The sequence below is a fragment of the Calonectris borealis genome, chromosome 11 (genome assembly GCF_964195595.1).
Source record: "Calonectris borealis chromosome 11, bCalBor7.hap1.2, whole genome shotgun sequence".
NCBI classification, from domain to species: Eukaryota; Metazoa; Chordata; class Aves; order Procellariiformes; family Procellariidae; genus Calonectris; species Calonectris borealis.
This window is the reverse complement of record NC_134322.1, coordinates 21063423-21089302: the sequence shown is the minus strand read 5'-3', so window position 1 is coordinate 21089302 and position 25880 is coordinate 21063423. Positions and strand designations below refer to the sequence as shown.

Genomic DNA, 25880 nt, shown 5'->3' with positions numbered 1-25880 from the left:
CGCCCCTCGGAGGCGGCGGGCGGGCCCGGGGCAGCGCGGCGGGGCCCTCGGGGTACAGCCAGCCCCGGGTGTCGCCTGTGCGAAAAACAGGCACCGGGAACGTAGAGCGAGTTAAGAACGACAAAGTTTATCGTCCTCTCTTGCCCAGGCCTTCCCTTTATGCTGTACCAGGGGAAGATACCAAATACTATCAAGATACATAGGTAATCTTCCAACTTTGAAGCATCAGTGAAGCCTGACGTGACCGTTACCAGAACTTCAGACAAGCACCAGCAAACCCTGGCACGAGGGAAGATGATCAGGAAATGAGCAGCGTAAAAGTTTTATACGAAAAAGGAACAAACGTTTCCCTCGCTTGAAGACCCAACTCACAAATAACACTTCTAACACAAAGTTAAAGGGAAGCAATGCTTCATAAATGAGTTACAAAGGTGGATCAATACAAATTTTCATAACTGTTCAAAACAGATAAAAGAAAGCTGATAAAATAAATTTAACCTCATTTACCACTCAGACAAACTAAAAGTACATTGAGTAAATGAGCAGGGGCCTCCCCAGGAATACCATTCCTAAAAGCTGTCACATGAAATTGGGATTGCTCTGATCCCAAGCCTGCTGAGGTCAAAATAGTCATTCTTACTGGATTAATTGAGATTTACGTAAGGCCCTCGATAGATTTGTTATTTCTCCTTTCAATATCAGTGTATTTCTGGAACCCCTCTTTTAAACAGAAAGAAGTGAGACTAACCTACCTGGATTTCCAGAAACGCAATTGTTGCCAGGTTTAAGCAGAGCCCTCAATTAATGGAGGTTGTCTGCTGTGCTGTCCTGTCTCTTCCGTGGCGATAGCGATGTACTGCTCCCCAGTTAACCTCAAATTCTATTAACTTTGAAGAGCTACGACAGTTCATTTTGAAGATCTGAGAGTAAAATATTGCAATAAATCACTAAATGTGTAATTGCAATTTCCTGCCCATATAAGAAATGTCTTTCTATTAAAAAATCTAATAGTGAGTTAAGTTTAATATCTTTTATTAGTTTAAATGTCAGATTTCCTATCAGTATTTATATAAATCACATATACAAAATGTGAATTAAGTCATGCTACTTGTGGCATGTGTAGACAAAGCTAATTCTATAAGCAATCAAAACAGAAATAAGATTTGATTGGTTCCTGAAATAGTATTGAAGATGCTTTGTCTTCATTGCCTAATGCATTGCTAACACCCAAAAAAACCTCTTTGCTGCATATCTCAAGGGTTGACAAGTGTATCAGGTTATACATTTCAGTGCCTAACCAACTGTAATAGCCTCCAAATAACAAATTCAATGTAGATGTTGGAAGAGCAAGTTTATTAACAATATGTTCATATGCTAAGATGACTGAAGATAGGAGGAGGAGGAAATACAAATAATTGGAACAATAAAGCAAGCAAAACCAAAAAGTCATTATATCCTATACATTAGGAAAAAAATCTGAAGCTCAGCAAGAGGGAAAGCATAGGAAATCATATTCTTCTCTTGGTAGTTAGCGTGTGTCAAAATACAATCCAGACACTTCCCAGCACGCAGTTAATCAGTCATATAATTAAATTCAAGATCGTTCTGGTATGAATGCAGGGGGGGAAAAAAGAGATGCTCTCATGTTCCCTCAACATATTTAACCAAGTGCACAGCAAATGCATCACTATTGTAACTTTTAAGTAAAAAGAGAGTATCAGTGAAGCTATTTTAAAATCAGAATACCATGCCATATAAAAAGTTTTTTATGTGCTGAACTTTGTGACTTTTCCAAAAAATCTCCCCTTCCCTCAAGCCAAATTGCATACAGCCTTTCACAAATCCATTTGGAGCTGTTCTTTCAGTCACAAAGGAATTAATGATAGAAGGTCATGTTCAGCACGACTTCTTCTCTAAGAGATCTGCAAATGTAAATCTGTTCCTCTTAAACTGTCAGCATGAGAGCAGTTCTCCAGCAACAGAAACAGTAGTTTCTTAACAGTTATTTCTAGCAAGTGAAGTTATCCATCTGGTGTTTACTATAATTTTTTGACATTTCTACATTTTAGTTTTATAAATCACTGCCCAACTTGAATAAGCCTTAATTTTCTTTAATGAATGCCATTTATACACTTTCAGAATAAATGGATTTACAGTAGTTTTATTTAGATAGGCTTCCATTTTGAGATATTCTCCTAATTTTGTTTTTATCACGTGTAAACATTTTAAGCTGCATACGAGACAGTTAAGTGCATCTAAAACCTGCATGCAAAGATTATCCTTCCTTCTTCCATTATAAAAGTTGTTGGATTTTGGCATGTGGATTTAAGTAAGGGAAAAAACTGAGCAACAGTTTACTTATAAAGATAATCAGGTTCAAATACCCTGTGTTTGGATTTCAAAATGGCCATCATTTGCTTTAGTAGTACCCAAATATGACTGAGTGTTCTAATTAATTGTTTCATAACACCTTGCACAAAGTATCCTAAAGTATTTTAGACTCATTACAGACCTGTTTTTCTACTTCTTTGCATTTAGTGCAGTTATTAATATCTGAGGAAATAGGTTATAAAATTACATTCTTCTGATGTGGTATCTGATTTGGCATCAAACCAGAATAGCAGGATTTGCTGCGAGGCCCAGTACCACGGTGCTCAGCTCAGCCTCAGACCAAAGAGACAGTTGTGGAAACTCAGACACCTGCTTGATAAATAATCAACAAGCTCGTTATCGAACAATGACAGTATAAGAGACTTGGATGGGACCTTCAGGAGCCACCTGGTTCAGCTCTCCGCTCTGAACCAGAGTCGAGTATGTGTGTCATTTCTGAGAGATTTTGCGCTGCCGTTCCTGGAGACTTCAGCTGAAGCATATATAATCTCCCAAACCATCTATTCCAATCCTTCTATTATTTTTAATGTTCTAGAGATGGCAACCTAAATTTTCCTGGCTACAATTTAGGCCTCTTCTCATCATTCCTGTCACAGTGGGGGAAACGGATTATTCGGTTTCTCTTCACAACCATGCTTTTACATGCTTCAACACTCCTACCACATCCCTTTTTGTCTTCTCTTTTGGCTAAATAGACTCAACTTGCCCAGTATTTCCTCACAAGCCATGTTTTCCAGGCCTCAGATCCCATGAAAAGGCCTGACCTCTCCGTGAGTCCCCATCCTTCCCCAAGTACGGTGCCCAAGCTGGACGCCGTACCCTAACTCACGCCTCACCAGCGTTACACCCCAGGATCAGGTCCTGTTCTTCTATCTGCCTGCACATACACCCGATTTATTGTACACAATCGTTTATTAGCCCGCACATATTCGATTTTCTACTGTTTCCAGCTCCCCACTGGTGAGGAAAGGGCTCGATGCTGAGGGACCGACCAACATCACCCCAGCAGCCCCGTCAGCCCGGGAGGCCCGAAGAGGCGGCACCTCGGGGCTTTCTCACAGGGCTGGCAGGCCAGCCGCAAGCGACAGGCGGGCTGGCACAGCCAGGGAGCTGCAGGTGCCTCCGGAGCGCAGTTTGCCAGCCCTTTCCAGCGCTACGCCAGAGGCGGAGGCACCGCGGCCGCGCGAGTCCCCAGCGCGCGCAGCAGGCGGGCGGCGGGCGGGCAAGGTGAGGGCAAAGCCTTCACCGGCGCGGGCGGCGCATGCGCGGCTGGCGGGGCCAGGCCGGGAGGGGGGAACAAGCGCAGCGCGCGGTGGCGGGCGGGCAGTCGAGCGGCCGCTGGCGGCGGGATGCGATGACATCACCGCGGCGGGACGCGCGCGGGCGGGACGGCGCGGCGCGGCGGAGAGCGTGAGTGGCCGCTCCGCGCGCCCCGGCGCGGGGGAGGGGCGCGGCGGCAGGGCGGCGCGGGGCGCGGCGGCGGGGCAAGATGGCGGCGGGCCAGCCCTCCCCCTCCTCCGCCCCGCGGAGCCCCCAAGCACTGCCCCTGCAGGCGGCTCCGGGCCCTCGGCCTTCCTGGGCGGCCCTGCCCTGCCCGGCGCGGCGCGGGGCAGGGTGAGGGAGTGAGGCCGGTTGCTACAGGCAACCGCGAAGCCCGTGGCGGCGAGCGGGACCGGTGGGTGTCGGATAGGCCTTGCCGTGTGGGGGAGCTTGGCCGGGCGCCTTGCCGGGGAGCGGGGCTCCGCAGCCCCCGGGTGTGCCCCGCGGCAGCCCTGCCTCAGCCTCGCGGTGAAAGGGGCCTGTCCCTTCCGAATAAGTCTCTTCCCCGTCACTCCCGCCCAAGCCCGCAGTCGTGAACAAAGTCTGTGAGGAAACTGGGAATTGCTCAGTCTGAGGGAGAGCCCTGTGCTTGTAAACCTCGCTGTGACTTTGAGTTGCGCAGGTCCACCTTTCTGGTGGTGAGAAAGTTGTGTGTGTGGAAGGGAGAGGCACACCTACTGAGAAAACTCGCTGTAAACTCTTAAAAACTGCCATAAGGTGTATAAGTATTCACATTTTAAAAACTATTCGTAATGTTCGTAGTTTAAACTGATGGTCTTCCTTTGCTGTCAGAGAGAAAGTCATGGTTACAAAAGCTGACAGTACAGTAGGTCTTGCAGCGTACTTGGGTAGGGTTTGCCTTCTCTACACTTTTTTTCTAAATACAGATTCTTGTTTCTAAATTATTTCTGAATGCCCTGCAGTACTGGGAAAATGTTTGGGCCCTCAGTTTTTTTTCCTCAAATATATATGTCAATTTAATGAGCTTTTATTACACCTTAATTATAATCAAGTTAATTTGGTGGGCAAAACCACAGTTTTCTAAGATACCTCAGTGTTTGAAGACTCTTCATGCTAGGCGTACCCTGATGTCTGAAGTCATGTTGAAATACAATCTTTGTTTTCAAAAACTCGGCTTCCTTCAACCAGCTGTAGAATGTTTCAGTTTTCATAAGCTGAGGAGGTTGTCTTAAAGCATACAAACAAGTGCAAATCTTAACAACTGCCTGCTTGTTGACATAGGTTTTAGATATTTACTTTTAGAAAAATGAACACTTTATGAGGAGTGCAAGATGTAATATGAGAATAAGGGGACAGCCCACTTAAAGCAGTATCACTAATGATAAAGACCAACAAAATCCCACTTGGGATCTGATTAAAGGTTAACCTTGTTCTGTTACCTAATATCTAATAATTTAGAAGCGTCTTTAACTTCTGGTTAACATCTGATTCTTCAGAAGAATAAGAACTGTTGCAGGAGAGTTTTTGCACTCTAATCAGTAGCTGGCTAGAATTTATTTCAACCTTGAAGCCAAGGGTTTAATTTTATTTCAGAATTGTTATCACTGTTCTGGAAATTCTTGATAAACCTATAAATACTTAGTCCCGTGCACTTCTGATTTGTGGCAATGGTTCGGTAGTTCAAAACTGGATGAAAGTATTCACTTTCTCAGAACTGACTTCCACAGGAACTGTCACGTCTTTTTTTTAAATGAGAACAGAAGTTTTCCATTTTATTTTGCTTCACCACTAATTATCTCATACTGATTTCTTGGTGTGTTTCTGATTAATTTTTCTTTTTGAACTAATAACCAACTTGCCCGGTCCTCTATCACAGGAAAGATTATTCTGCTTGTTTTTTGCTATTCTAGAGCAGTCCATACAATGATTTGTTTTAAAATTTTAATATTCTTTGTACTGTTTACTATCTTACTACATATACATTTACATTTTTCTGTAGGGTCATTGTCGTTTTGTTTTCTTCTTGGGCTTTTAGCTACTTTTAATAAGGAGCAGTGCAAACACTTTACAAATAAAACTATCTTGTGAAAACCTTACTGTGTTCATCAGATGTCCATGACATAAGTGCTGCTAGACACTAAAATTTAAGTGAAAATCATTAATTGCATTTATTTTGACACAGGTATGAAAACTCAATGGGGTCGTCCAAAAATGTAATAAGTGAGGCTGTTGATGTGGAGGAAGGCTATAACATGATGGTAAGACATTCAGCTACTATAACAGTGTGGTAGGATTTTTCCTACTGCAAGAAAAACTAAATTTTCATGTTGGGATTCATTGATAAATCGGTTCATTTGTACCTTCTCTGAAAGTATTGATTCTAGAAACTGAATCAATTTGATTTATTAACGTCGTGATGAAAAACTTTCAAAAATGAATTTTACTGTAGAAGAAATCTGAGTATTTCATCTGTTTTTGCATCATTTCTAGTTGTGTTAGTATATATTTTTTTGGACTTTAAGACTTTTGTTCCAGCTGATTCCCTTTTTAAACTGCTTTCATCCCACCTGTACTTTAGTGTAAGACCATAATGTTTGGTTACTAATAGAGTGGTGTTCTTTGAAGTAGCTGAGGTTAGAGCTGAAGTCATTTTCTTTGAGAATGCAATGGATGAAACTGGTGGTTTTGTTTACAGTAATATATTTAAATATATGAACACCATTAAAACAAAAATCCTCATAAAAGGTCTTCTAATATTCATAGCCATGCAAAGAAGCAGTACAGACTAAATCACAAAAATCTGCTATGTAAGGCTAAACAAGTTTGTAGTCACTCTTTTTGCCTAACAGATGATTCTATCTACAGCACTCTGAAGAAGGTAACTTCTTTGCATAGTTAAGTAGCAAATAGGAGGGATTCAGGTTGAGGAAGCGGTCAGAAACCTGTGTGTCAGTATCACTTCACTCATAGGAAGGAGGGTGTTAAAACTTGCTCTTGTCTAGTCAAATGAAGAGACTGTGTTGATACCCACTATGGCCTTTGGCACAACAGTTTACACTTCTCTGTGGCTGTATATGTCATTATTGCTAATTGTCCCATTAAGATCTCCTTTAAGGGTTTGTTGCTTTCTTTTGACTGATGTCTAAGTTATGGAGACTAGAATTTTAAGTCAGGCTCTAGTTTCATGATACAAAGGACTTCGAAATGTCACGTTGAGATACTTCTGCTTTCCTTATGAGCCCTTCTGGCTTGTAAAAAAAATAATTTTAAAAGTCAGTTAGGTGTGGAATAATGCAAAGTTTTACACTTACGTGGGTGTAATGATGTCCTGAAATAAGGTTGGAAAACAACTGTCTTGGCGGGAATTGTGCAGAAAGGGACCTTGGGATTACAGAAGGTTGTACGTGCAACAAGAGAAATTCTGCTTTTATATTAGGAAGAGTTGGGTCTGCTCTGGCCAGGGGACGGGGATTGGACTAGACCTGCAGAGGTCCCTTCCAGGCTTTGTTATTCTGTGACTCTGTAAATCGTGCTAAGTTATGTGTGGTATGTCATGACATATGTGTTATGATTATATCATAAGTTATGAAAAGGTAATATCATATTGCAAAAAACCCCTTATGCATAATTTTGAGATGATTAAATGGGATTATCATCTGTAAGATGTGACTAACCTGTCCACAGTGTTTAGCATTGAGAAAGTCTTCAATGAAGTTTTTGTATCTGCTTTTGGACGTTGTATTTCAAAGACAGATGTGAATCAGTTGGAGACAATCTGGAAGAGAAAACCATAAGTGCTCAGATTCAGAAAACTTGAAACCTGAGATCTGGAAAACATGAGAAAAAAGATTAAAGGGATGGTAAAGAAAAAAAAAAGAATAGGGATGGTAAGCCTGGAAGATAGGAAGGCCAATGAAGGATGAAATGGAACATAACAGCATAAAAAATAATAGGAAAGAAAAAAATTCAAATGGTTTCCAAGTCCTCTGTGTATGGCAAGAAAGAGTGGGCTTATGCTGTAGGAAAGCCATAGTTAAATATTACGTAGGTTGTGCCGAGTGAACACCCTCTGCTGCTGAAGAATTTGAAAGAAAAGATGCAATAAATGAGGAAAGATTTATTTGTTTACTTATTTCATTTTTGGCAGTTGGGGATGCCATAGATTAGCTTTACTTCCAGCTAAGGTGAGTGTTTGGGTCTTTTTTGAAGATTTGAGAATAAATTAATGCGAAATGCAGTCTGAAAATTTTTCTTTTGGTTTAAGACAGACATATTTCAGAGGTGATTAAGTTAAAATTATTTGACTCTGTTATGAAGTAAGCTACCAAAAGTATTTACGTTGGGAGTTTACACAGTAGTTTAAAGTGATTTTAAAACAGTTATGTGACATTCGTGGATCTTTAACTCTTAGATCGATGATGGAAAGTGTATCATTAAGCAACAGGGTATTAAAAACCCAAACCAAACTTGATTCAGCAGAAATGGTCACTTGTACTAAAAATTCCTAGCGAGAATAGGCAATTAATTATATAGAATAAAGATAGACTAGAACCAGTCTAATACAGATCCTGTTTTTTTACGTGCTTTGCTTGGGTTTCTTTGGGCCAAAATATATAATTTGCTCTATTTATTTCATTAGGTTTTCCAAAAGTTCACTTATATAGCAGTGCTATTTTTTTCTTTGTTTTCGTTGTATTACATGGTGATATCTCTAGGTAGGTCTGTGGAGCACTAGATGGCACACTGCGGCTTTGAAACAAGCAATTGAGGACATCTGGATGAGAGAAACCTAAGTTAAATACTGTTACATAAGCATTGAAGTAAAAGCAGTTTCTCATTTGTGTTGCATTTCCTAGAACCTTTATGAATTATAGCCACTCATCTGCTATATTCATTTTTACTGTATTTTCTTACAATTTGGGTGCAGGCTTGAGTCATATAATGGTAAGAACAAAAAGAGGAAAAATGCATCTTCTGATTAGTGCTACAGAAAATCAGTCTGTTCATGCCTAAAATAATATTTAGATTTATGTAACTTCTTTGTGGTTAAAGATAACTTGGTCAGCAATTTTATGCTATCACGGTACATAAATTTATAATTCCAGAATATAGTTTGGCTTTGTTTCAAATTATTTTCTGAGGAATAACTTGATACACTGTAGAAGAGGCAAGATTTTATCTAATTGATATCTGTCAGTTGACACAAATATTTCTTAATCTATTTGGTTTCAAATGTCTTGCAATGGTGTGTTTTGCAAGTGCAAAGAAATATGTTTATTTATTACAAAGCTCATCCTCAGTGTCTCTCATTCTGTCTTTGAACAGTTGCAGCTTTCTAGTGATAACAGCTAACTTTAGTTGCCAGGAAATACTTTCTAGGTTCTCGTCTTCTCAGTGAAAGAGAGGTGGGTTTTTTATACATTTCAGATGGTTCCAATAAATCTCGTGCCTTTCTCCAGGCTCTCTCCAGTCAGCTAACACGTATATTTTGGTCTTATGCAGCTTTTATCTTGAATAATTAGTTCTAATTAACACAAGGTAACTAAAATGTTTGTGAAGTTTACTGTGATGCTCTAGCTGTATTGGCAATCAGTTAAATGGAGGTTAAAAATGTGTGATGTAGACATACCCATACTGAGGGCTGGGTCGTAACTCTCATGTCATGTTGATGAGTCAATCTGCTTATCATGCAGAAAAGTGGTTGTGAAAATGAATATGTACACCTGTTTTGGATATTTGAGGAAAATTCAGTATCCGCACACCCCACTTTGGATGGTTTAACCACATACTGGATGAAATTAACATACCAAAACCAAAATTTTTATATTTTTTTTTCCATCCCTGTATTTCTTGTTTTCAGGCTTCTTTCCAACGTTCTAATAGCCACGACAAAGTGAGGAAAATAGTTGCAGAAGAGGGACGTACAGCAAGGAACCTAATTGCATGGAGCGTTCCACTGGAAAACAAAGAAGATGATGGTATGTATTCAACTGGCTTCCACCAGTTTTTTCCAATTCCATCCCTTTGTACACTGGAGTTGCTCACCTGGAAACATGTTTCTTACATAGGATTTCTCTATAAAAAATTAAATGGTTATGTTTAACATACATAGTATAATTTTAAAGCATTTTTCCAAAATGCACCCTGCAGTTGACAGATCACTTTATAAAACCTTCACAGTGACAGATTAAAAACTGTTTTCATTTGCTCTTTAAGCAACATCTAAGACTGTTCTCTCTATCTATGATCAAGATACTTGTGTAGAATAATAATGTTATCTTAAAATATTGGACTTTGAAAAGGCTGTTAAAAACTGATCTCTTATAACTTGGGAATTCAGAATTGTAGGGATAGCTTAGAACAATCCAACAAATTGCTCTCTATGCTCTAAAACAAGTAAGTTTGGAAGTTTCTTTTAGTATCATTTCAGTCTGTGGTAAACATCTGTGAAGAATCTTTAAGAGAGGGGATATGTGGGGACAGTTTTGCATAATGCAAGTCCTCAGAACAGTTTTGTTACTGTTGTAATATCCTCTTGCGGTACGATGACTTAAGGAGCCAGGAATTGACTTTAATTTTTATACTGCTCAAGCTGTTCCAGATGTCAGAATGCTGTTTTTGAGGACTTCATCTCAAGTATTTTTGTAGCTCACATGTCCCTGTGGAGGTGCTGCTGCTTTTGAGACTTAGGGAGGAGTATCTAAAAGTAAATTTTTTTGTTTTGCTGTGAGGGTGGTTGAACGCTGGAACAAGTTGCCTAGAGAAACTGTGGGCAATCTTCATCCTTGGACGTGCTCACAACCTGACTGGACATAGTCCTGGGCAGCCTGCTCTAGCTGACCCTGCTTTAAGCTGGGAGGTTGGACTAGATGATCTCTAGAGGTTCCTTCCGACTCAGCTGTTCTGTGATTCTGCCAGTGGAAAAGATATTTCTATGAACAGTTATGTCTAAGTTACAAGATAATTAACCCTATGTCTGAAGCAAACTGAAGCAAAATCTAAGTTGTATGTGGCTTTTTTTTTGCATTAAGGTGTATTTGTGATTTTTTTTTTTTTTATTTTTAAAGTTGAAAAGTCTAAAGTGACAGAAGACAATGAGGTACATGAAAACCTATTTAGATGTTTGTATGTGGACATTTATATAGGATTCATCAAGGAAATTACATTCAGTTCAGAATGCGTAGCTGTACCTCTGTTGAACAATGACAAGCAGAATGACAGATAACTTACGTTTATCAGCTAAACATCCTGAACCTAATTACAAATGTCCACATTTACAGGCTTTGGTTTCGGTTCTGACCCTTTTACTTCAGCATTGTCCCAGCTATCTTAGTACATTTTGTATAGCAGCAGCAGAAAAACACATACTGTGAATTTTGGTCAGCTGCATGTAAGAAGAGAAAATGGAAATAATTTAAGACTTGAGTATAATCTCACCAATTAGGATGCATACCTCCCAGTTTTGGATCACATGCAGCAGCTGCTCAGTTTATTATCATGAATATGTGGATTTTTAAGTGGGCCAGTTCTGTGTTCTGGGAGCTTCGTTTACATCTGTCTCCAGTAAGCGCATTTATCTGTTTGCTGGTCTTACAGTTGCCTGCATGTTCTTGAGTATGTTAGTGGATCCATTGATATTATTGGACTAGTCACATTTAAGCAGAATTAGAACTGGGACCTAAGTTATTTATAGATTCTGAATTACATTTTTGGGGAAGGTAGTAATATGAATGAGTTCATGCAAAAGGAACATGGAGTATATTTCTAACAGTATTTTTAAGCTACTTGTGAGTTGATTCAACTTCTGTTTAGAGAGTCTGTTATTTTTCAATACTACCTTGCTTATAATATTATTTTAGAAACTTCCAAGTGAGACTTTTTCCTTAAAAATGAGTGAATGTGAGTGGTAGATGAATGTTTGCTCCAAGTCTAACATTTTCTGCCAAAACATGAAGAATGAATGTAAAAGTTAATTTTTAGCCATTAATAAATAGTTGTTATGTATGATAGTTAAAATCCAAGTAGCTGTATTCATTTCCTTCTTTAGGTTGTATTGGCACCGTTGTAATTTTTAAACTTTTGTCACTGGTGCTTTCTTCGTTTTAAAATTTCTTCATTAAATCGTAGGCTGACCTTTTTGCACAATACAAAGAATCTGATGATAATTGCCTGATGGAAAATTTCCCTGTGGAAAGGAACTAATGAAAGTCTGGCAGAGCCGGATCCTTTACCTCCTGACCCTTCTCTTGGCATAGAGGGTATATATGTTGGTGTCAGTGCGCTCTGATTCATTTTATGCTGATCTTTCAATATATATTTTGTCCCTGAGGAATGATACAGCAATATTATGAATTAGGACAGTTCTAGCTCATTCAGGGATTGTGTAAATCAGGCCAAAGGTTCAGGTTGCCTGAGCCAGTCCTGCAACTCTTCTGCGCAAAGAAGAATTCTGTCTTTGGGCAGTTTCTTCCGCTCGTAATGTTCAGAGGTATTGCTTTGGCAGTAACTGTGTGATTTAACATTTTGTTTTATATACTGTTATTCATGATGAGATTTTTTTTTTCTGCAGAAACAGTGAGGGTGTGGGCATTTGCTATTACTAGTCGTAGTGTTATAGAAGGTTGATGAGTTAAAATGCTGAATTCGTTTTTTCAGTTTGTATCCTTTCTTTTTCCGTTTCCTTTAAAAATCGTGTGCTTGTGGCCTTCTTACCATTTAAATTTTCCTCTGAAAGACTTGTGTGTTTTATATAGAGGACATGGGTAAAAGAGCAATAATGAAAAGAATTGCGATCAAAACCTTCTAAATCCTTAATGGAAATAAATAGTTCCAGTCAATAAGAAATCTTTCTTCAAGAAGGAGAGAGATTTCTGGAATGGCAGGTGGCACTTCTGTTACATGTTTTGGAGCAGGTTGCACCCTTGTTATGTCCGATCTGAAATTCTAATTATGAATACAATTCAATGACATGAGAAAATCCAAAACATGGTGGCAATGGTCTAGAAGAGATAGTGACTGTTAACACATTTCAGCTATTGAAATTAAAATACTCCTTCACAGAATTCATTAAAATGCAGCAGATTCTGTTGGATAGACTAAATAACAGTACAGTTGACTTTGTGTCTGAGGAGGAGAGTCTTATAACTGTGAAAAATTCACTTGTCTGATACTTTGTCTCCAGAATTAAATTTGCATTCCAAACCTGTGGCCACTAATCGCCTCTTGCAATCACTTAGATCTTGCCCACCAATGATCTTGGAAAGCTGTGATCATTCTGATAGAGGATTTCAGAATTTTTTCTTTTGTAATTATTTTGTATGCCTAGCATGAAATTTGAGGCACCGCATGCGGATAAGCACTACACACAAATTTTATTACAAAATCTAAGCTATGATATTAGTAACAGTTAAAACATCCCAGAGGCTTGACATTTAAATGTTAATAGCAGCCAAGGTACCTTTGGAACTTGAAGAGATGTGTCAAAAAATTGGAAAATCTTGTATTTGTAACTGTTTCCTTCTTATTTCCTATTTGTTTAAAATCGCTTGGGCTCTCGCCATATAGAATTCATTTGTAGATTAAACATTTCAGGGTAAGGAAACATATTTTATTGGTTGAAAGGTACTTGGCACACTTTGGGGAGCCTGCAGTATAATCTACTCCTTTAGTAAGAGCCTGATGGAGTAAGTAGGTTTTGCAGTATGTGATGAAAGTCATGAAACTTGGCTCTCTTTGGCCAAGTAAGGAAGTTGTAAGAGTCGTGACTGAAAACATTGTGCACAAGCCCTAGCAACATTGGATCTGATTGTAACTGGCAGAATGTAACATGAAGGGAAGGGTATTCTTTAAGGCTCATAAGTTTCAAACCTTGAATTTCACTGAAATGAATGGGAATCCAGTCTAGTGCTGATAGGTGAATACAGGGCCATTATATTCTGGATGAGGCAGTGACAGTGATTTGTGAAAGTAATTTTGTGCAAAATATGTTGCTGTAATTCAATCTGGAGGTGGAAAAACATGGAGAATTTTGGTTATACCCATGCTTGAAGGCAGTTATTTCTCCAGATCCTTAGCGTTGTATGGTTAGAAAAATCGTATCTCCTACTGCTCTACAAACTTTTAGAAAGATATCGTTTATAATAATATTAGAAACTTCAATATGCTCCCTCAATTAAGGGGTCAAAAATAATCTGTCTCATCTGGTTGTTTCCTCCAGGCAGATACCTCCGCCTTACTTTAAATGAGGTTCAGGCAACCAGGTCTTACCCAAGTCTCATTTTTGCGAAAATGTTTCTTAAGATGGACAACTGCACCAGCTGGGCTAGTGAGAGAGATTCTGGAGTACAGACTGGTTATATGTAGCAATGGCACTAAAGTGTAGACCGACTGTCTTAACAGGTTTTATAGATAACATGGAAGAAGAGAGGTGACAGAGTAGATTTCTCACACTGTGTATAAGAACTGGAGGAAGACAACAGAATGCTCACCCAGTTGTATCCTCAGATTCATTCAAGGAGATGAAAAGAAATATAATTGAAAATTGTCATCGTTCCTGCTGAAGGTCTGATGGTGAACGGTGTCAAAGGCACTGAAACAGCGTACGCAGTTGATCTCTGCTGTAGTGAGAACAGAAATGAGGGCTGCTATTAATTACTAAATTTAAAGGCGATTCCCACATTTCTCATATCAGTAAAGCTATACAAAAGAGAGAGATGAGAGGGATGATTGTTGAGATTGTTAGTATAAAAGATAGATTTTGAAAATAGTTTATCAATGGGGTTTTTTTTTGGAGATATTAGCACCTTAGCTTTTTGTGACAGGAAGTCTTCACAAATCATAAACTCTGTTTATGATTAATTATTTAATTACCAGACAGAGAGGAAATGGACTTCAAGTGTAAAATATGACTGTAGCTCCCTGAATGCTGCAAAACTTTGCTACTTTATATATTTCACATTGGCGACTTAATAGCGAATGAGATTATAATCTTTGGTCAGTATTGTTCTTTCCTTGAAGTTCAGTAACTTCCTAGCAGATAATGCCCTTCGTATGTCATTGAGTTCCTATGCATCTCATAGCAATGCTAGTATTGTACAGTTACATATCAGTAGTCACTGAACATACACATAACCATTGAGCAGTGCTCTTGTGTTGTCACTACTGAGTATAAAAGGACAAAAGCAGAAAGGAAGACATCTTCTAATAACCAGGGGCATTTATAAGAAGAAAAATAACTAATAATGCTCGGAAATGTGGCTGCTGCTGAAAGGCAAAACTTTTTGGCCCATACACCGTAAGAAAAAATTAGTCCCTGCCACGCATTATTTGCTTTTAAGTTTGCAAAACCTGGTATTTACATAAGTTTTGTTTTCTCCAAGTGTCTGCCTTATATAGAAAGTGCCTGAAAACTTGCTTTTGTCTTTACAGGGGACTTGTTCAGACATTTCCCCGTTCTTAGATGATGGATTCATATTCTGTTTTTTGTAGAATCTAAAGAGACTGCAACTTTTTTTTATGTTCATTTGCCCTTTTTTAGTTTTAGCATACCCATATTTGTTGGTAAGCCTTTTCCCTGTGCAAGTTCTGTATGCCATTGCATTCAAAATCTTGTCTTTGCAGAATGGAAATCATCTCAAAAGAGAGACTTTGGTGATTGAAGTATTTCAGTTATCATAATTCTGACATGGAACTGATCAGCTGTTCAAGCTTTTTAGTGAATAGGAAGTTTTTATGCATATGGTAGCTGAATCAAATTTTTCCCTGAATGCTGCTAAATTGAGTTAAATATATTCATTTGTACCTGTTGTTTTGGCTAATGTAGCATTTTAAAAATGAATTATCAAGCAAATAATTTTTAATTTGTTTTAAAATTAAAGGCCTTGTTCCCTGGACTAGCCAATGATGCAAACCAGCTGTACAACTGCTTGATTAAGACAGGTTTACAGCTGCTTTACATAACCAGCGCAATGTAAAACAGCTGGACTGTGTTAGGGAATTTGGCCTAAGAACTGTTAAAAACTCAACTGGACAATTCTGAAATTCAAGAATGATCTCCATGGTCTAGGAAGGAACTATATTCAGCTAATGCATTTATTTGCTTGGCTTCATGCAGCTAAACAATCTTGAAACTTTTACTTAGATGTAATCTGTGCTAGAGAGTACTCTTGCCATAGTTAGTATTTTGTCTTACTTGCTTACATTTTTGGTAACTGGATCCTGTGATTTTCATAGAATCATAGAATGGTTTGGGTTGGAAGGGACCTTTAAAGGCCATCTAGTCCAACCCCCCTGCTGTGGACAGGGACATCTTCAACTAGATCAGGTTGCTCAGAGCCCCGTCCAACCTGACCTGGAATGTTTTCATGTTGTGCAAGTTAGATGCTAAGTTGGAGAAATAAAACTTAAAAAAAAATATTTTTTTTTTTTAAAAAATTACCCCTGAGCAAATCTCAAAGATTAAATGCAAACATGTCAGGTAGGTCTGACCTAACACAAATTTATCTATGCAAAGATAACTCTTAATCAGTTAAGATATTGAATTTAAACTGATTTTGGAAGCATAGTTGCTAAAGTCACTTCATATAAGCAGTGGAGGGAGACAGGTACATCTGAGAAGTCATTTCAGATCTTAAGGGGACTGACTCATGCTCTGTGAATGTTTTTGTCTCTTCCTGTGGCTACCTAAACATAGATGAACTAAATCCAATGCTAAGTTCTGTTTCCCCCCATCTTTTTTGGCAGAAAATACATAAGTCTACTGGTAAGTTGTTTGAACAGATCGAGAAAAACTATTACATTTGTTTTTCCTGAGGAAGACATTCCTTGTTTTAATTCTGTAATATCTGAGTGAACAGTCATTCAGTAGCAGACTTTTTTTTAATCTATATAGAAAACTAGTATCATATTTGACATGTAGATTGTAATGATATGATTTTCAGAGGCACTGAGCACTTACAGGTAGGTTGTCTTTGTTGAATGAAGTCTGTAATTCTTGCCTTTCTTTGTAATTTTTTTCGTTTTCTGTGTGTTTTCTGGCATGATCCACACTCTGAACTGTGGAATAGATATTTGGAATATGCAATTTTACAAACCTCTTACCTCCTAAATTGTGCCTATATCAGTACATTCTAAGATGGGATATGTGCATTTTAAAGTGCTCTATCTAATTAAAATCGTTATCGTTGATTAAAACGGTTGCTTCTCCTCCAGGAAAATCAAAATGGCAAGCTGGTGGAAAAACAAAGAGGGTGACTCAAGGAACACACAAGGCTACAAAACAGGTATCTGCTCTTTTTTTACTTTTGGTTATGACATAAAATTTACAACATAAAAATGTTTTGTGGTATCACTGAGAAATTATTGGCTGACTAATACATATATAAAACTGTGCACATATTTTATTTTTAAAGCATGCAAGTTTCAAAGTCAAGTATTCAGAAGTTAAAAAAATGCCAGAATGTAGATTATCTTCCTCAGCCTTTACTTTTGTCATTTCCTGACCTCTGGACGCATGACTTTTTGGCATTAAAGTTATTTTAAGGGAAGGTGCTGTTCAAAAATAAAACGATAAAGGTTATTCTTCCTATAAGCATGCTACTTATAAAAAGGCTACCTTTCTGCCCAGTTTCTAATTTAAGGAAATGCTTTATTTCCTGACCTCATGTGTTAATGGCTGAAGAATTTTGGTTTAAAATTTCAATGTATTTTATTTTGGAAAAATTAGTCCAGGTGAGTAAAATTTCTAAGAGTTACGACTGGAAAGCAAGTCCGAATGAGAAGTGTCAAGAAGAAACTGCTCTTATTTTTATCCATGTTTTCTCTATGTGAGTGACAATCTTTATTACATTAATAAAGTAATACCTCAATCTTTCCTTACGTTTAATATTTAATATTTTTAATGGTTGCTTTTCTTTGATTAATGGATTTAGCTATTAATATGGCTTTAGCCATTTAGTATTTTGAGACAGTCTGTCAGATTTTGATAATATGGCATATGGAAGATGTTATTTTTTGAAAAAAAGACTGCTTCCATAGACATGTACTTGCATATTTAAAATATAGGCATGTTATTTTCCTAATTAGTTTAGCAGCTCTTAAGCTTGTGTTCTTTCTTCACGTACTAGTGTGTTACAAACACTGTGTATCCTGGTTTTCTTGTTCTGTGAAGGTGGAGTTTTATTCATGTAGTTGGGGCTCCCTGTAAGGGTTTACCCTCAGAACTTTTTGGGTAAGAGTAATGTGCTAAATAGTTTGGGTTATGTCTATTTTAGTCACTTGGAATTATGTAAATAGTGAGTTTTCAGAAGAATACTTGATTGTTATTCAGTGGCTCTGTGTGGGATTGTTATACTAAAACTATATTGTAGAAACATAGTGCATTCCTAGTGGGTACAATTAAGGTTTGAAATGAACTGCCGAATGTCTGTGCATCTTGGCACTTCAATTTGGCATTCAGCACCTGTATTTCTACTGCATTTCAGACACTGGATACTGCTGTAAATTGGTGACGTTGAGCCTTCGGTTTTAATCTTCCTTTACATTTAAAGGGGCCACTAATCTCAAGAAAATAAACTTACAAGAACTCTTTTCATATGATCTTATCAACCTTGTCTTCCTCTCAGTAGGGTGCTGGCAAATCTGCATTCAATAAATTTTGGCATCCTGAAAATAAATATACACTTCATACTTTCCAGAACTCCAGGGCAAGTTACTGAAACTGTTTTGGGGGGGAAAAAAAAAAAAAGAGATTCAGTTTTAACATCACTTTCATCATCCACGCTGAGTTACTTGAGATGTAAGGAGGAGTATTGCTATGTTTCTTAACTTCAAAGGCACAAAAACTTTACCTTTTCTGCAGTTGAAGGTTTGAACTATCGCTACAAGTGAGGTAGTATGAACTAGCCCCTCTGGATCTTTGCCATTCTTGTGTGGGTTTTGTTTTTCTAGTGAGGACAAGCTTCAGTGTAGGCCTGCTAGATCATGTCTATATAAGCCATCAGCACACTTTGGGTAAACATGCATATTATTTGAGGGTCGGGGGAGGCCAAGGCAAGCTATTTTTTGGTGTGTTTGTAAACACTGTGATTGATTTTTTTGTAATGTCCAATGGTCTGCAAAGTTGTTGAATATGGATTAAATTTTGGATAAGTGTATTGTCAAAGGCTAGGAGAACTGAGATCACTTAGAAGATTCAAAAGTTAAGAATGATGCGTAGAAGTTTGCAGGATTGGAGATTTAGAACTCTGCTTAGAAAAACTTAATCCTATATCCTTGTGTTTTGTCAGTGGAAGGAGGCTTATGCCTCAACTACTAACCAAAGTGAAAAATCCTCTAAGAGTTAGTTGGAAGCACTAGGCACAAGGATGTAGGTGGAGTTTTTGTGGCTTGGGTATAGCTCCATATTGGTGCAGATGTAGGATTGTTGCCTTATCTTTCTTCAGACTACACTGTTAGAAATATTTTGTCCTGTGCCCGTATGTTCCCTCTGAATACCCTCCCTCTAAGAGATCGAGAGATGATAATCTCTGGAAATTTAGTTTCACTGTTGTGTCACTCTCAACCTGAGCACGACACTGAAAAATATGATCAGATCAAAAGTACATACTTCTAATAAATACTGTTTAATTAACACTTAATTCCAGGAAGGTTGAATAAGAATAAGAAAGCTATAGCTGTACATCAGCACAGAAACTACAGTCTTGAAAAGTCTGTACCTAATCCAGCATTTCTTGCTTTTCACAGTGAAAGGTTAGTTTGATTCATTAGAAAATTTACTTAAGATGCTTACAGGTAAAGACTCTGCTGAAGTATATACAGATTAACTCAGAAATCCTGGTGATTTTTTGGTGCTTGCGTTAAACATTTTTACAGAATACAGAAGTCTGTATAAAATATTAGTAGTATCTTTATATTACAAGTAGTCTTTGCTGCAACTATTAAATTTAAGTGAGTACTGGCTTTCATTTCAGTAAAGTTGATGCCAGTCAAACTTGATTAAGTTTGAAAATAGCTTGCTGAGTTTGATGTTCTTTCATGGAATTTCTGGAGACTGAAGTGCCAGACATGGGACATGATTTGGGTTCTTCTCTGAAAATTTACTTCTGTTCCCTTGAGAGCAGATACCAGGCTGTGACATACTCAAACGTACAGTGTTAGAACTGACTTGTATCAGGAACTTAAAATATTATTTCTGTTAACTAACAGCCAACTTAATGCTTACCTGCTTGTGTGGTTGTGTTTACAAGAAATTTGGTAGTTTAGGATTTGCATGCTTTCAAAGGTGTTCTACTGGAATATGAGTAATTGTAAATGTTGCTTAGGTTTTACTTAGACACTGGAAATCTGCTTACAGGGGTAATAATGGAACTGCTACAACTTACAGTAGTTAATACAGTTCAACATGCTGTTTTCCTAAGTAAAATATGGCTGACATAAGAAAGATGATAAATGGATGCCAAATATAGTAGATGAATAACATTTATTGCTAAATATCAAAACATATTGCATGACACTGCCTTAAAGATACATTTGAAAATATATCTTTCAAATAGTGGGAGTTATGCATGGTTCCCATTCCAAAACAACTGATCCTTTGTATCAACAATATTAGCTGAATGAGCAGAAACCTAATCGCTTTACCAAGGTCACATTTTATAAATACAGGCAGCAAAAGGTAACACTGTTATTTTAATATAACTATTTATGATTCTGTAGTTAAGGTTGTGTCATTATAAACTGTGTTTTAAAGGAACTGTAAATTAGCCAGAATGAGCTTTCCTTTGAAGGTTTATATACAAGGCCTCAGCTAAGGAGCATCTTTTCTCCAAGCTGTTCTTTAAGAGGTGACTTTTATGTCATAGAAGAAAAAATAGGAAATACTCTGACATATGAAACCCTTCTGAAATTCCTGTTCATTGGTTGTTTGACATGCATCTTTTCTGAACATGTGTCTCGTGCATATATTAACTGGGGTTCATCTGGAGTACACTTAGAGCACTTGGAGATATATGTAAGGGTAGCAGAGTTGTTAGTATGACTGTAGTAAATCAGGTTCCCATTCTTCCCCTTCTTACAGAAAAATTAGAATCTGAAGACAAACACAGGTGAGAGCATAACCATTTTGACAGCCCTGTGTCTACCTCCGTAACTACAAAGTGGAATTTGCTGTGTTTAATGCCGTGTGGTACAGGTAGTCAGAACACTGGGGGGAATAAGCAGACTGGCACCCAGAGAGAGAGGCTACTGAAGAGGGCGAGCTCTGGAATTTACTAAGCAGTTTGGCAGGTTCTATCTTCGTGTCAGGGTTCAGTTCTCTTGTACTGGGAAGCTGTGTTTATGGTGTGAATTTATCAGACAAGGCCCCTAAAATCTGGAGAAGAAAGGTATTTATATTCTTAAATACAGTGATTGAAAAATCATTTGATTATTTCCTAGTTTCCCATTCTGTAATTTGAGCATGAGAAATAGGAGTTCATTTACATGTTTCTTAAACATGCAGGGAACTTTTTGTAGCTTAGGCACAATTTGTTGGAATTCAAGAAGAATCCACAAAACCCAAAGATCCTCTTGAGGAGAATGAGGAAAATTTTCTCTATATTTGGTACAATCTTTGGGTCTCTATTCTATATATTTCATCATAAAAATATTATTATAGCTCTTCCTTAAAAGTACTTTCATTGATAAGTCCATCCAAAACTATACTACTGATTACCTTATGTTGCCTGTGGTCTAAAATGACTTTTCTATAAGAATTCCCTGTCTCCAAGTATACTTACCTGCCATTAAACTCATCTTTTGGCACAAAGAAATGATGTTTCCCAGCTTTTTACATAGGGGACAAAAAGACTTGAATCCCAGTCAATTGTTCTGCTATTTACAGTATTTTTAGTTAGTGATTAGCTATTCTAATTATAAACTCATGTACTGGCTTGTGCAATGTTGGTTGTGATTGTTTTTATTCAATCACCAGAAGTAGAGTTTTTAGAATGGAATTTTGCAATAATCCCTACAAGTGTACTCCAGTAAGAATCGATTTTCTGGAGATCTGTGCCACAGTGGACCGATGCGTGAAAACTGCATTAAAGGTGCTATTAAAATGAATGCATTAATAAAGAAAAACAGGCTATTGTAGCATGTAGCTAATGCCTCCATCACAAAATGGCACACAGCTGGGCATCACTTCGGGTTTACTGGAGGTGCTTAATCCACCTGGCTACTATGGAATGCAGAAGCTTATAGAAGTCTGGCATCGTAGCAGGATTTTTCTGGGTTTTGTTGTGGGAGAGAATTTCAAGTTTAATAAGGACAGTGTCATGGGGCCAAGTGTTGACTTGGTATTTTCAGCCAAATAGGCACGCTTCAGAATTCTTTGGAATATCCTGTGCAGATAAGTGACAGTTTATCTCTGTCAAGGAGACATAACCCCACATGAGTGACTAAGCTGAACGCACAAGGTCAACAGATACATAACACTGAGGTGACGTAACAGTACTTCCGAGTAGGTACGTCGTGATTCCTGTCTGTGCCAGCATTCGTGAAGACAGTTGGATGTTCTCCCTCTGCTCCCATCACATTTAGCATATTGGCAGTTCTCTGCATCTGTGCAGCAAAGCAGTACTAGATCAATTAGCCTGCATATTAACAGTAAAAATCAAATAACAGATTTGTTGTAGTTAAAGCTGTTAAATTACAACTTAAAACAGCATGAGGATGCTTTCAGAGTTGGTGTAGGTAGGAGCAACTCGATTCATTGGCACAGCACTTACATTGGGTTGAATTGAGCTTGCAATGTTAACAATATGGTGAGTGGAAATCTTAGTACAAGTAGTCTTCTAAATTGTGAAAGCTTCCTTTTGTAACTAATTCAGTGCTTGCTGGCATCTCCTCTGCAGTGTAGCCATAACATATCGATCAAAGGGCTAGCCACATCAGCATTTCACTGACATTAATGCTCATATATTAGAATGAGGGTTTAAAAAGAGTTGTATGTAATGTCTTGGTAATAGAATTTAACTGCGATGGAATATTGCTGGTGTGATTTTTAGTAAAATGTTGTTTTCATTTCTCGATACACATACTTGTCAGAGTAAGTAATACAGGATATGTAATTAGAAAATGTAGCTTTCCAGTGTGCTAAGAGGCAGAATATCTTGTACTGTTGTGCAATGTGAATGTTGGTTTATAAACATCAAAGGAACAGAATCTAGTTCTACATAGCTGCTGCGTATATTTAAGGTAAGAAAATGTATTTTTAAAAAATTCAAGTCAGTGGGGTGATGTAGTCGTCTTCAGTGAAAAACTTCTTGTTTACAAATGTTTGAATATGTTGAAAAAATGTGTGTGGCACAGAAGCCCAATCCCTTACCATACTTCTGTTTGTTGTTTTCCTTTTCCGTTGTATCTTGCTTTTTCAGAGCACTAACCTAGACTGTAAATTAACATCAGCAGCAGCTGGAGATAAAAACTTTGACAAAAGCCCAACAAAAACAAGACAGCCTCGAAAAGTTGATCTGCGAGCTCGATACTGGGCATTTCTTTTTGACAATCTCAGAAGGGCAGTTGATGAAATCTATGTTACCTGTGAATCCGATCAGAGTGTAGTAGAATGCAAGGTAAGTCTTCAGCTGTTCTTTGCGTGTTATCACATGGCTCTTAATGTGTTTTTTTTATACTGTACAAAAAAGCCAAAAGAGTAATTAGAGCTTCAGAAACATGTTACTTTTTGATTTGTATTTAGTGAAGGCTTCTAAATAGGAAAACTGATGGCATACTTATTCAGATTTAAGAAGATGCTTTCATCTTAGGCAGTGACTAGTTTTTGAAGTGTGTAAAATTTGTAGCAATGTACATAATGTTATTAGATCTCAGTTTTTTGATGAAATCAGTTTTTGCTTATTGAGTTCTGATTTTGTTGGATTTCCTGACTGTACACTGATTTCCGCCTCCCTCTCCCCTGTAATGTTCTTTACTGTAGGTGGCACTGTTGTGATTCAGCCTTTTTCACATTTGTTTCCTGTTAAGTGACGTAATTATACATTGCTTCCTTTTTGCAGTGGTAGTTATCACTCTTCTAATTCTCTCTGTGGTGTTAAGAAAGTGATTGGTAGTCAAGCATAAACAATGTCTGGTGGGAATGTCACTGTAAGGCGCAGTTCCTAATTTCGAATAACCTGTGTTTGTAATAGCTTGTGCATCTGTTTAAGTTTTATGATGATTTTCTAGTAGATCCATGGAAAGACCATTATCGTTTAATAAAAATTACTCATTCTTTAGAAATAGAATTTATTGCAAGCATTAAGAGAAGCCAGAAGAATATGTTATAAAAGAAATGTTAAAGAGACTACTTCTGTTTTCATATTAAACATGGCTGAAAACTCAACACATTCTGGAAATGATTATCTAATCACTGTAAAAAAATTACATCTATCAATTTAAGTATACTTTTTTTTCTTATCATATGCATCTAGTTCTCTGTAATCAGACACGGCCAAATTGACTTTGAGATTAGCGTACAAATACATTTCATTGAAAGCAGGTTTGAAAACTGAACAGTAGCTAGAGGCTTCCAAATCGCGGGTTGGTCTAACACAATTTAACATTTTGTTACTGAACTGTCTTCCTGCTCAGGAAACTTCTTTGGAGAATTTTTTGGTTTAAGAAAATCAGTCAGCCTTGCATTGTAATTAGATTACCATTTTAAACTTTTGTGACTGAAAGAACAGAAGCGTATTTGTATCATTATCACATATTTTTGGGGTTAGATATCATTCAGCATTTTAATCATGCTACTTGATCTGTTCTCGGATGGAGATATTACATAGCCTAAGTGAAAAGTCTTCATTTTAGTAGACGCTTGACAATGATGTCTGTATCTGTGTGTATCAGATTACTTGTTTGCAAAACAGGATTGGAAAAAAACAAAAGCGTGTAAACAAGGGAGTCCAATGCCATGTGTTGTAAAACTTATGTAACATTCATGTTGCATTTACCTTTGGAAAGGTCTTGTCTTCTCAGCACAAAAAAGTGCCTTACCTGAGTAGCGGGGATATACGTTTGTGCTATGGTCTTTTGTTTGTGAGATTTTCTTGTCAAGGTTACTGTGAAGTGATGATTATTACTCTTTTGATAAATTACTAAAATTTCTGTTAATTAAGCTATGAAGTATAGAACTGTTGAGTCTTGCAAATTATTTTTACTAATAAGGTTTCACTTTTATCAATTCTATTGATTGTCATTCTTTATTTTGGGGTTATTGTTGACAGATACAGTCCAGTTTCTACCAGAGGTGAAGTTGTCAATGTGTTCTAGCTAATCACTTACAGCAGAATATCTTAACTGCTGTCTTTTGAAGCGAGTGCTTCACATAAGTCTTAATAGATAGGCACGTAGTATTTTTGGTACTACATACATAGGCTTCAATTAGGGAGTGATCAAACTCGTCATTAGGTGGAGATACGTTTTAATTTTGGATGGAATATTAGTGGTAACGAACAACAGATCCTTGTGGAAACCGCGACTCCTCCTCACCTCTGATCCCGAAAAGCTAGTGCTTGCTGTCCTCCCATCAACTGAAATACCTTGTCTAAGTGCAGCTTTCATATTATGGAATATATAGAAAGTGTTCACTGTAGTACCTCAACCTTTTAGAAGTTCATAAATTAAAATCATGATCTAGACTCAGAGTTCAGTTGGCAAACGATATTTGAAAAACACTCGTGACATTGTTTAACGAATTCATGTAGCTTAGTAGAAGGCCTATGTACTGCCTTAAAAATATCTTAACTCAGTCTTTAGTTTGATCGTTACAATTTGTCTCATTACAATGTGACTCAGTTCAATAAAGGTAAATAGTCATCAACTCAGGTAAATAGTCATCATTTGAGTATCTAAAACACTTACTTGCTTTATTGCCTTGGCTTTGGTAGTCCTATATACGTTGCTATCGTGTTACCCCCAAGCACCAAGTTTCATACTTTGTAGTGACTGTTCTGATCCTGCCTGGTCAGATCTTGCAAGATCTCTGGTCATGCCTTTTCTTGCTACCTGAAAACGTTAAAGCAACGAACAGAATCTAGATTCTCTGTTTTGTATCAGCTTTGGTGTCCGCTCTTGCAGGAAAGATGGCTGTAGCAAGGTTCTGCGTGTTATTCCAGGGACGGCTCCAACCACTTGAATGTGCAGGACTGGGAGGATGCAAAGCGATTTTATGC

The 25880-nt window shown here is 37.7% G+C and overlaps 1 protein-coding gene across 5 annotated transcripts in view; it reads left to right on the top strand.

The window, feature by feature from the left end:
* Nucleotides 1–3662: 3662 nt before the first annotated feature.
* Nucleotides 3663–25880, top strand: part of SCAPER (S-phase cyclin A associated protein in the ER) — a 170794-nt gene continuing 148576 nt past the window's right edge. For 2 of the 5 annotated variants that reach the window (XM_075160428.1, XM_075160427.1), the window contains exons 1-5: nucleotides 3941–4066; nucleotides 5855–5930; nucleotides 9533–9650; nucleotides 16882–16952; nucleotides 23085–23282. In XM_075160428.1, the coding sequence (XP_075016529.1) occupies nucleotides 5868–5930; nucleotides 9533–9650; nucleotides 16882–16952; nucleotides 23085–23282 (450 nt within the window). In that variant the 5' untranslated portion in view covers nucleotides 3941–4066; nucleotides 5855–5867. Of the gene's footprint in view, nucleotides 3802–3940; nucleotides 4067–4962; nucleotides 5486–5854; nucleotides 5931–9532; nucleotides 9651–16881; nucleotides 16953–23084; nucleotides 23283–25880 lie in introns of those variants that run through there. The other 3 variants (XM_075160430.1, XM_075160429.1, XM_075160431.1) reach the window with 3 other exon arrangements.